The sequence below is a fragment of the Suncus etruscus genome, chromosome 16 (assembly GCF_024139225.1).
Source record: "Suncus etruscus isolate mSunEtr1 chromosome 16, mSunEtr1.pri.cur, whole genome shotgun sequence".
In the NCBI taxonomy this organism is placed as follows: Eukaryota; Metazoa; Chordata; class Mammalia; order Eulipotyphla; family Soricidae; genus Suncus; species Suncus etruscus.
In genome coordinates, this window is record NC_064863.1 from 42,686,240 (window position 1) to 42,698,800 (window position 12,561).

Consider the following 12,561-nt stretch of genomic DNA (forward strand, 5'->3'; position numbering starts at 1 on the left):
CTCTCAAGAATCAGTCCTGGTGGGTTTGAGAATCCATCTGTGGTGCCAGGATCAACCCAGGTCAGATGCATGCAAAACAAACATTCATCTGTTGTCCTGTATCTCTGGTCTATGATTATATTTCTTTTTTAAAAAATTATTTATTTCACCAATTCCACTACCAATATCTAATTTTCTCTATAATTGTTTCCAGATTCTCTCCCAGCCCCCAACCTATCCCTTTGACAGGAATACAAGTTTATTTCATAATACTTGCCCCAATAAAACTTAAAAGAATAGCAAATAGAATTTTCATAAATAAATCAATAAAAGTCAATTTGTGATCATTGATTGCTATCTGTTTCTAATATTTCTTAATGCCATACTTTGCCGCAAACTGCTCAGTTGTTGGAAGGCAGCACTAGGGTCCTCCTCAGAAGACAGGAGGGCAAGGGGTCAGTGTAACAAAAGATTTGAAGTCTTGGGTGCTGGAAAGTGGCTAAGAGCTTTGGCTTGAGCCTCCGCTACAGAGCAACTGCATTTATTTCTCTATATCCTCTTAACATCAGGATATTGGCAAAACGTTAAAATTCATTAATTTACAGGTTCCTCATTTTAACATATATTAACAACTTTCTAAGCATACTGACCTCATCAAGAATTAGATCTAATTTTACTATTTCTAAACAATGGCACTCTGGTGATTGTCTTTATTAACTATATGACTTAAGATTAGTGGTTAATGTGGTTAATCTTTACTTGATTTTAGAAGTCTTCCCAGCCTGAACTATGAGCAGCATTTTTTTTTATATTTAATATGTTATATATCTACCATTTTAAATCTATGTCTGGGGTCCAGGTTTAGGTTTCCAATCATGTACTGCCTTGGTTCAAGCCTTCCACAATCATCTTTATTTGCTTTTTTAGTAAATCCTTTTGCTTCTGTGTAAGATTACATTAAAAAGGCATTGCTCTTTTTAATATTTCTATTTTTTCTTCGTGCACCACTCATCTGTTGCCAGCCTCATCATACACTCCTGTATAAGATGAAGGATCAGGTGTTGTTAAGCTTATGCTAAGTAGGCCATAGTTTAGTCCAATAGGTGGTTTCCATCATTTGTCCTGTATTAGATAAAACCATTGTGTGCCTTGCTTTTTCTTAGGAACATAAAAAATCCTGTTTTCTTTACCTGATCTATTTCTGCCTTATTATAGGGACTTTCATATAAATCAGTCACAGTCCTTCAAGTATCTCCAGCTGTCAGGTTTTGTGTTACGGGCTTTTCCCTAGATTCTTCTATCAAAGACTCTTCTTTTGCTTTGTTTTTGGGTCACACCTGACTGCACTCAGGGGTTACTCCTGGCTCTATACTCAGAAATCACTCCTGGCAGGCTCGGGGGACCATATGGGATGCCAGGATTCGAACCACCGACCTTCTTCATGCAAGGCAAATGCCTTACCTCCATGCCATCTCTCCGGTCCCTCAAAGACTCTTCTACTTGTAACTGATCCAAAGTTATGACTAAATGATTCTTACTATTATTATTTTTAAGAATATTAGTGATAGATTTTAAGCAAAATTTCTTAATTTTCTGCTAAAGGCTTCTTTTCAAAAAAATCATTCTCGGAAGTGTCTGTGTGATTCGTAATATCATTAACATGCTCTCAAGTAATAATATTGTGGGTTTCTATAGAACCCAGTGTTCCCAGGTTACTATAGCATGAAGTAAGAAAAACAATCATCATTGTTCCCAGAAGCAGTACATAATTTGGGGAATATTTTCTTGCTCTGAGATCACCTGCAACTGTTCCAGGAGACTAACTTTGGTAAAGCTTTTGCCTCAGGTCCTAGAGCATGGCTTTTGCCATGTCATACGGACTCCACTGAGCTGCCTTGGCAATGCTTTCTTAGTGCCATACTCAGTGCTACATGTTGGAAAGTTCTCTTATCCTTTAAAGGAGCTCCTGTAATGTTTCTTGCAAAACTAGTTTCAAAACTATGAATTCCCTAAACTGCTGCTTGTCCACGAAGTTCTATATAATTCCTTCAGATCTAAATGATAATTCAGCTCAGAAGAGTATTGGTCTACTCATAGGGTCTTATTTGATAGATCTGCTGTACATCTTACGGGCTTTCCCATTGTTTTTCTAGTGTTTTTCCCATTGCTTTTCTAGTGTTATGTTGGGGAATAAATCTTTGTAGTTTGACTTCCTAAAAGCTGTTGGGAGAGGGTGATTAGACTGAAGGTAACTCTCTTCATTCTCTGCCCATCCTCACAAAAAGACAAGAAGAATAACTGTGAGCTGCATGTAAGCCACATAATGAGCCACACACTTTAAGAACTGTAATGTGGACCCTTAACATGGTACATGTTGGGTATGGAGGCTTCAGTAGAGAAGGTCTCTGCCTCCTATTTCAGAATAAGCTCAATGATGTTAGCCAGAGGCAAGTCTCATCTGGAATGTTGGAGCTGCAAGCAGAAGTTTCAAGATTATATTTTGTAAGGTAAAAATAATTCTCCAGGACATTACAATCTGAAAACTCCTGGTCCTTTAATATATAAATGAGAAGGGCAAGGGGACAAGATACTTGCTCTTGCATTATTCACTTCTGTTTTAGAGAAATCTGCACTTAAAAGTGAAAACAGTGTATTAAATATCAGTACATAAATAAAAGATCTTGATACAGTGTCTCCTCTGTACTGGAATAATCTCTGTGGTTGAGGGAGAGGCCACCTCATTTCTCTTGCCAGACATCTCCAGAACAGAGAACAAATGATTGCTGCTGTTACTATGGAGTCTGCAAACAGACTCTTGCTGCCTTGGCTGTTTTCTCTTTGTCAACATTCTTCCACATTCTTTGGGGATGTGATGGAATAACTACATTTATAGAGAACACTTCCCTTCCCTTCCCTTGAGGACCTTTACTAGCCAGAGTGCATTGCAGTCATGCTAAAATACCTCACTCTTACTGTCTTCTTACCACAGAGATTTATTTTACATTCATTTGTTGTTGTTCACAAGTTATTTTCATTCTTCATTGATTCTGTTTCAGGTTCCTCCAACTTCTGGAGCAACCCTCTCAATCTTGAACTTTAAAAGAGGGCATACACACATACATACATACATATATATATATATATACATCTATCCATCTATCTATCCATCTATCTATCTATCTATCTATCTATCTATCTATCTATCTATCTATCTATCTATCTATCTATCTATCGAAGGAAAGAGACAAAGATAAGGGATAGGAGAGAGAAAGGGGAGAGGGGAGAGATCAAGAAAGTAAGAGTGAATGTGAGGGCAAGTACAAAGGATTAGAAGTTATTCTAGAGTTCACTATATGTGTATGTACCAAGGCAAAGCAGGAAAGTGGCTGAAGTGGAGAATCTTGGGTTCTGGATGTGAGGCAAGCAAGGCTGCCAAAGTCCTGTGGAGGGAGAATATGAATCACCTTGGAAATCAGACAAATTAAACTAAAATTAGCCTCTATTTTAGGGCAGAATCAGCCTCTAGGGTTAGTTTAGGGCAGAATTCAGGAGAGCTTTGTTACATAGTGAACAATCGAAGGCAAATATGAGGAGTGTTCACAGTAAGTTTGATGAATTGCATTAAGTGCATTATAAATTTTTATCATCACTTTTATTGTCATTTTTATTGAAATAACGTTGGTTTATATAACATACAGGTTTAGATTCACATCATTATAATTTGACATATACATATGCCTCACTATGATCTCATTAAAAAAAAAGACCTTATTTTCTTCTTTTTCTTTGGATGGGGGGGGGTCACACCCGGCAGTGCATAGGGGTTACTCCTGGCTCTAGGCTCAGAAATCGCTCCTGGCAGGCTTAGGGACAATATGGGATGCTGGGATTTGAACCACCATCCTTCTGCATGCAAGGCAAACACCCTAACTCGATGCTATCTCTCCAGTCCCTTTATTTTTTTTCACTATATAATAGACCCTTGCCACTTTCCTTTCTGGCAAACACTAATTTGTTCTTACAGATTAAGAGCTTGTTTTTATTTGGTTTGGTTTGGTTAGGTTTATTTATCTTTTTTTTTTTTTTTTTGGTTTTTGGGCCACACCTGAGGATGCTCAGGGGTTACTCCTGGCTGTCTGCTCAGAAATAGCTCCTGGCAGGCACGGGGGACCATATGGGACGCTGGGATTCGAACCAACCACCTTTGGTCCTGGATCGGCTGCTTGCAAGGCAAACGCCGCTGTGCTATCTCTCCGGGCCCAGGTTTATTTATCTTTCACAGATAAAAATGATATTTGTAATGTGATAATCATGTGTTATTTGTCTTTATTCTTTATATTTTTTACATAATTGAGTTATTCTATTGTGAACATTTTCTGTCTTCTTTGTTATTTTATGGATAGTTAGGAGGTTTCTAGTTCTTGGCTATTGAAAATAATGCTTAAATTTACATGGAATATGAAAATAATACATATTTTTATTATTCTAATTAGTTTTATTATTAGTTCTTTTAGGGACTACTCCAAATGTTAGTCATGGTTTACTCCAGGCTCTGTGCTCAGGGTACTTGGAAATCACACCTGTATTTGTGTTTCCCATTCTCCATTACACTTCCTCAACTACAGATCTAGCTTATTGCTAGTGGAAATTACTTTTCTCCCCACTGCTGGTATGTTTCCTGAACTTTCAACTCAAGATCTCAACATAAATTAGGAACTCAATAGTTTATGAATCAATGAACTTCAAGAATCTCTGTTCTGGTTATAGGATAAAGTATAATTTATTTATATCATTGCTCTACTAATTTGTGTAAGTAGACTAATGTGATCCTTTTGCAAATTGAGTGTCTTATGCAATGCTTTCTGTGAGAAGTCATAGCATGTAGAGACATGTCTTGGAAACGGGAATTGCCTGACATAGTATATTCTTTTTTGTTCTGTAAGTTATGTAAGCAAACTAATTAGAAAATTTTTTTTGGGCACCACTTTAAGGGCAAGGCAGAAGGTCATATAGCAATATTACTATAATACTTTTTACCTCTTCTGCTCTGATGTATTTTACCTCTTCTCTGATATTTCATGAGAAAAACCACCTTCTCATTATAAGGAAACAGGATCATCTTTAAAATGATAAGAATCAAGTTTGAAGATGTGACTCAGTTGGTGGAGCATATTTACTGTGTATTTGAGGCCCTAGCATTGCATGCCTCCCCATGCTCCACCACGCATGGGCCCTATTAAAAAAATAAAAGAAGGGGCCGGGCGGTGGCGCTGGAGGTAAGGTGCCTGCCTTGCCTGCGCTAGCCTAGGACGGACCGCGGTTCGATCCCCCGGCGTCCCATATAGTCCCCCAAGAAGCCAGGAGCAACTTCTGAGCGCATAGCCAGGAGTAACCCCTGAGCATCAGAGGGTGTGGCCCAAAAACCAAAAAAAAAAAAAAAAAAAAAGAAAAAAGCCAAATATGACTGAGCCAGAATCTGTCTTATTCCTAAGCCTATTTCTTCTTTTACTACTGTACAACCTCTGTGAGTGCCACCTGTGGGTACCCTCTCTCTCTAATGTGAGGAATATGCACTATTTTGATTTAGTTCTTTGCAAAGCATGTTCATTATTTTTATGGAGAGGAAATGGGCTCAGAGGATTGGACACTGTTTAGAAGCACACAGAACTATAACAAATTCAGTGATAATCAGATCTATTTAAGTGCTAAGCCCACTCTCTGTGGACAAATAATTTTTAGGTGTTTCCTCATCTAAAAATGAGGATGATGAAAATAATGGCTTTCCTGTCTCATAGTGTAAAATTGTGGAGGTAAACTGAGTTTATATGGCACTAAGGAGAGGTGTAACATCTGTAAATCAAAGGAATGAACAATTGAATCATCTCTATTGAATTTCATAGAGATGCTGAAATGTAGAAATTCCAATACAACAATGAGAGGACAGGCAGAGCCTTTGTTAGAGGGCGAGGGGCTAACTGCTAGTCTGATCACTTTTCTTGTCACAAGATGCACAGAATGACTTGTAAACTCCTGCCTAAAATTCACCCAAATGTTCTGCTTTTCATTCTAGTTTCTCCCTCATTGTATCCCACTTAGGATTTGCGATCAGGTTTCTCGCACTTGTGTAAACTTATTGCTAAAGGCAGCCCATACATTTTGATTTGTTTGTGAGATGTAGTTGTGCTTCCTTTTGTATTATATCAAGTAGAGGTTTTCTGACATAGACAATTGTGAAATTTTATTAAGGAAAAGACAAAAAATGAAAAAAGCCAGCTCTGGGCTTCTTCATGCTGTTTTGTTGATTTAAATTATTCCACCACAATTTGACACTCAAATTTCTAGCTATCTGCTTATTTCTCTTTATCTAGAGGAGCTGTGCTAAACCCTTACCATAAGACTTACTATTTTACTATCTGATCTACCTCTCATCTAGGTTGTATGGAGCTCTGGCTGGGGCCGTGCTTCTTTTTTTGTTTGTTTTTTTTTTGTTGTTGTTTTGGTCACTCGCAGTGGTGCTCTACACTGGTTCTATACTCAGGAATTACTGGATCATAGGGATTGCCAGGTGTTGAACCTGGATTGGCCATATTCAAGATAAGTGCCAACCTGGTGCACTATCTCTCTGGTCCATCTATTTTATGTATTCTCTATTGTATTATTCTCAAGAATCCAGACTCTTTATACTGTACTGAATTGAGATTGAACACTGGAACAATAAAATAGGTAAATCCAAAAGTGTGGGGATCAGTATGATTCTAGCTTTTCGTTTGTTTGTTTTTGGACCTTACCTAGTAGTGCTAGAGCCTACTCCTGGTTCTGTCTTTAGAGATCACAACTTGTAGTACTTGGGGTCTATACCGGGTGATAGGGTTTGAACACTGATAGATCTCTTGCAAGGCAACTCTGCTTGCTGTATTATACTGCTGTCCCTATATATTTTTTTCTCCAGGGTTCCACTGAGAAAAGGGAGTCAAGCTTTCGGGGCTGGAAAAAAAGTACAGTGAATAAAGCACTTGCTTTGTACATGCCCGACCCAGATTTGATCTGCTCACTACATATGGTCCTGTAAGCCCTACCAGGAATGATACTTGAGCATTGAGCCAGTTTCAAGCTCTGAACATTGGATGTGGCCCCAAAAATAAAACAAAACAAAAAACAGCTCCCAAATCTCCCTGGCTCAATTAACTACAAGCTTTCTTGATTCTCTTAACAGCTCAGTAAAAATCTGCAGCTTCCCCATCCCTTGGACTCAGGACTCTTTTTCTTGGGTGCTCTCATTTGATGGGGGAAATGTAAGATAGAGGAGAATCACTCAAGAGTATATTATTGGTACCACAGAAACAGCATAGCTCACTTCTCTCTTTCAGACCTTTATCATACTTCCACATGCACTGCCACGGAAGGGTGGGAAAGTGGTCCACTGTGCACCCAGGAGGACCAGACATGTGTTTTAGGGAACATTCAGCAGTTGTTACCTCCTGGAGCATCCTGCTTAGAGAGAATTCTCTCCCTGCAGTGGGTACTGTACTTGAGAATTGCATAGATCTTGTCTCTTCTTTTGGCTTTGCAGGCCAACTCATATGATCAAAATCTGTCTACTTGCTTGGAAATCATTGAACAAGTTGCCAAAATCCAAGGACAGTGCTTTAAGATGCTCACAGAAACAGCCAAAGAAGGTGAGTACGTATACCTGGTCTGGCCTCTCCTATCCTCTACCTTTCCTTTGGTTTTGTTTTCTTTTGGTTTTGCCCACATCCAGCCTTACTCAGGGCTTACGCTGGCTCTGTGCTCAGGATAACTCATAAAGGGGCTTAAAGTACCATGTGCTATGAGGAGGAAATTGAACCTGTGCACAGCAAGTGCCTTTAAGTGATAAACTATCACTCTTGCCATCCTACCTTTTTACTGTGGCGATTTCTCTGTGCTCTGACTGTGCAGGGTGATGGATTTCTCTCCCTGACCTAATTTATGGGTTCTTTTAGGAGGACACTTTGAAGGTGTGGAAATTCTCAAATCTCGTCTTTTGCCTTGGCTGGAGTCATCTTTTAATGCTGCCTCCGCAGGAAGATCACTTGACAGTTCAGGCCCCTCTCTGCAGGTAGGGATACTAAAGGAGCTTTGCAATAGCTTTCTTAAGTACTGGATACTCAAACTATTCCCAAGAACTAGTTTATGTACCTGGTGAAAGGTTTGATTCCACTTAGGGAATTGGTACAGAGAGAACTTTTGAAAGTTGAACATGATACAATGGATTAGAGTTTCTTTTAAGACAGACACATCTTCAGATCTCAGCCTGGTCTGCTAGTGGTGACTTTAGGTAAATCAATGAGTCAATGCCTTTTCAGCTGTAAAAAGAGGACAATCTACCTTTGGGACATTATCCATGCTGGCATCAAGAAAGTATAATTTTTGTTTGCTTTTTGTGTCATACCCAGTGGTGCTCAGGACTTATTCTTGGCTCTGCACTCAGGGATTATTCCTGGTGGTCCTTGGGAGACCATATAGGGTGATGGAGATTGAATATGGGTTGTCTAAGTGCAAGGCAAGTGTCCTGTCCACTGTATTATTGCTTTTTTACTACATAATTTTTAAAATTAATTTTGTTGTTTTGGGACCACATCTGGAAGTGCTCAGGGAATCACTCATGGTGAACTTTTGATGGACCATATGGGGTGCTAGATATTGAACTCAGGTCTCAGGTCGGCTATATGTAAGATAAGTGTCCTGCCCAGTGTACTATGACTCCAGCCCCTGTAGACATAACTTTTAAATAGCACATTGAAGTCATTCAGATAGTAATGTGATAGAGATTCACCAGAGAAGCTACTCCTTAGATGGAAGAGTATTCTAAGTGAGATAAAAAAAAATAGGAAACCTCCAAGATCAGAAGGAAACTTAGTTTGTGGCAGAGAGAATGCCACAATTTGCAATTGATAATGGTGATATAGTGTCTTTTTCTAGCAGAGAAAGACTAGAAGGGTAAGAGAACAGATACCTTTATTAGGCACCCCATCATTATTTCTGGGCATGCAAAACTTTGAGCAGTCAGTATCCTTAATTTCAATGTACATAAGTTCCTTATGAAATTAAATCAATGTATATAAGTTAATCAATGTACATAAGTTCCTTATGAAATTAAAGCAGGCTCTTTTAAACAGGGACCAAAAGAGATAGTGAAAGATCTCTACATGAAGATCACTGAATTATACTTCCTCTTCTATGGCCTTTGATAGATTTACCTAATTTTTAATTTCTCAGTTTCATCATATGCTGAATGGGAGGAATGCTTTTGCTGACCTAATAGGGTTCTTATAAATATTAGATGTTATGCTATGCAAAACAACTTAGAGGTTGTCAGTTGTCATTAAGCAAAAATTTGCCCTTGCTCTCTAATGAATAGCTCTAGGTATAAAGATGTAGGATAATATTCTAATAGCTTTTAAAAATTGAGACATGATTTAACTACAGTGAAAACCATAGGACACTGAATTTTGATTGAAGCATCCATCCCTATAACTTATGGGGAAACTTAGAAAACATTTTCTCCACAGAAGTACATTTTCTGGTACCACTTTCTTGTTACCTCGGTCCATTCCCAGGGTAAACATTCTTCTGATTTTAATCACTTGAGATGAATTTTTTCAATACTTGAACTTCATGTAAATGAAATTTTATGATGCAATTTTGTGTTTGGCTTCTTTGGCCCAAACACATGTCTTTTCAATCTGTCCATATTGTTTTATAAATTTAGACTTTTTTCTCAGTTTTTTTTTGTATCATTCTAGGACACATTTGATAAGGAGAGACAGAGAGATACTATTCTTCGTGACCAAGACTTTAGACAATTAGACTCTGACTTGACCTCAACTCGTAATCAACTCAACCAGGTTCAAGACGAGTAAGAGGAATGCAAGTTATCTTTTTCTAAAGAGAATTGTTGGTTCTTAAAGTAATATATTAAGTTTTGAGGAATAATAATGACATAAAATATATGCATTTTCAAATAAGTGAATTTATGGTGGGATAAATGAGGGGAAAGAGAATGAGAAAGGGAAATAAAGAGTTAGGAGGAGTTGGACTTAGGAAAATAGGGTATTAAGATTATGACTCCTAAGACCCTGATCCCATTTCTAGACTTCATCTTCTCCATATACCCAACAACACTATATATGTAAAAACAGAGGAAGATAACTACATAAAATTTTTCCTTTTCAAAGAAAAACAAAACATGTAAATGGGGGAAAGGTAAAGGATGAGACAAAGAGAACAAAAGTTAGATGGAGTAGTCTGTGTATGTCTCCCAGTGATACTCATTCACATAGGGGAAAATATATATACCTGACTGAGACAGTTTAACTCTGTAAAATTAAACAATTTAAAAATTCTGGAATGTTTATTAAGCAGAAAAAGTTAAGCAATGACTTGAGTAGAAACAGGAGAGCACGCTCAAGGAATCATTATAAAGAAACAGGGTTATTTTTGGCGGCGGGGGGGGGGGGGCAGGCTTGTTTGTTTTGGTTTTGGGTCACACCTGGTAGTGTTCTTGGCTCTGTGCTCAGAAATCACTCTTGGCAGGCTTGGGGAACCATATGGAATGCTGTGGTGGATCGAATCCAGGTTGGCCACATTCAAGGCAAGTGCCCTGCCTGCTATGCTCTTGCTCTGGCTTCAGAAACTTTGAGTTTTTATTTGAGAGAAAGACAAATTTGAATAAATTGCTTTTAGCCTCTCTTCCCATCAGTATGGAATTTGCATGACCTAGCATTGCCTCCATCTCTGACATATGTAGACAGCAATAATTTATTTTTTTTAACCTAGTTAAGGCTGGTGATGGAAGGTGTGCCATTTTTTCTGGTTTTCTGAAGACATTTTCTCTGAAGGAAAACATCTCTACTGGTTTCTCTTCACCCAATGATCCAAATAGAACATGTTTTCTTTCCTCAAAATACACCAACAAATAAAAGCATAAAGACAAACACCACTTGCTAGCTCTGACAGTTTGGTATATTCCACAACATTTTTCTTCATGTGTATGTTTACATGCACATACACATAGTTACCTCCATCCCTTCATTCATTTTCACAGTATAAGTTATTGTCAGAGAAGTTTTATAACTATAGTAATGTTTTTCTACAAATGTACTTTGAAAACATATTTTTTACTAAATTTTTTTGAATAAATATAATTGATTTTAATTCAGGTCAGCTTATTTTGAGTGCAGTGAGGGAAATTCTTAAAGTTATTGCCTCTTTTTGTGTTTCGAGTCACACTCAGTGGTGCTTAGGTGCTCAGAAACTACTCCTGGCAGGGTTGAGACCATATGGAATGCCAGGGATCGAACCCAGGTCGACCATGTGCAACCCAAACACCCTACCCACTTTGCTATCATTCCAGCCCTAAGTTATTGTCTCTCTCTAGGTTTACTTTGGTTAATTTGAGGGTAGTTAGTTATTCCCAAATTCAGTATTTGTTTAAGGGCAAGTTTTGTCTTCTCCGGGGTCTCATTGTCCCTGTCCTTCCTTTGACATCTAGGGATAGAATGATACATGATTTCTTGGCACTGGAAATGAAAGGTTTTGAGTCTAATCCTCTGAACTCTTCCTGACCTCAATTACACCTGGGCACTAGAGTCCTGTGATGTTTTTTTTTTCTTTTTCTTTTTTCTGAAATGGTCTCTTGAGCATTCACTGGCTGCTACTGATCTTGATCAGATCCCTCAATTTACCTCTATAAGTCACTGCTAATTCTTTTTTTCCATTGCTAGTTCTTGACTTCTTTAGCAAAACTTAGAGTCCAAAATTTCTTCCTATTGTCCTTAGAGTTCTGTAGGTACTCATAAATCCCCTTCCCACACCCATTCTAGGTCCCAGACACTGTGAATGCACTTTAAAAGTAATGCTTTACTTTGCAATAACTGAGAAAACATAAAAAATTCAAAAATAGTCTTATTTCATATACTTTTTTACCCTTTCACAAAAATGTCAAATAATTATGTCTCTTCCTGCATGGTTGATATGATAGGTAGAGCTCTTCTCCCTCTCTCACTCTACCCACTTGTCTCTAAAACAAGAGTGTCACCTGTTGTAGAATGAGTCACACATCAAGGCTTTTCTTCTTTAAACTTATAGAAGCCAGCTTGGTTGTGACCCACTATGAAAGGAAAAAATTCCAATGTAATGCTTAATAGGGAAAGGTCTTTCCATGTTTGACAGATCCTACATAAGAGGAGATTATTGGCTCGCATATTTGGCATTGGTTGTCAGTCTTACTTGTCCTCATTTCCTATTTTTAATCTATTTGGTTATCTACTTGGCTCTATTATCTAAACATGTCCTAACTTTTTTTCTTCCCCCGAGAGGGCTTCCCCACCATCTATTCCTATTGCCCTACTTCAACCTATTGATACTTCATTTAGTTGCCTTCCAAATGGTCACTTTATTTCTATTCTTTATTGCTTGTTTACAATCCAGTTTCCACATAGCAAATATAATTATTTTGTGCTATCAAGTCACCCCTCTGCTTGAAAAATGTCAATATCTTCTTTCTATACAAGAAAAAAAAAAAAAAAAAAGGAAACTCCG

General features: G+C 38.0%; 2 protein-coding genes across 2 annotated transcripts in view; one reads left to right on the forward strand and one right to left on the reverse strand.

Annotated features, from left to right (window-relative positions):
• OCIAD2 (OCIA domain containing 2) overlaps window positions 1–12,561 on the reverse strand; it is a 945,756-nt gene that overhangs the window by 367,618 nt on the left and 565,577 nt on the right. The gene's annotated exons all lie outside the window — the stretch shown is intronic.
• Window positions 2,344–12,561, forward strand: part of SPATA18 (spermatogenesis associated 18) — a 47,083-nt gene continuing 36,865 nt past the window's right edge. Inside the window, exons 1-4 of the mRNA XM_049789835.1 lie at window positions 2,344–2,481; window positions 7,550–7,655; window positions 7,962–8,077; window positions 9,765–9,877. Coding sequence (XP_049645792.1) covers window positions 2,344–2,481; window positions 7,550–7,655; window positions 7,962–8,077; window positions 9,765–9,877 — 473 coding nt within the window. The remainder of the gene's footprint in view (window positions 2,482–7,549; window positions 7,656–7,961; window positions 8,078–9,764; window positions 9,878–12,561) is intronic.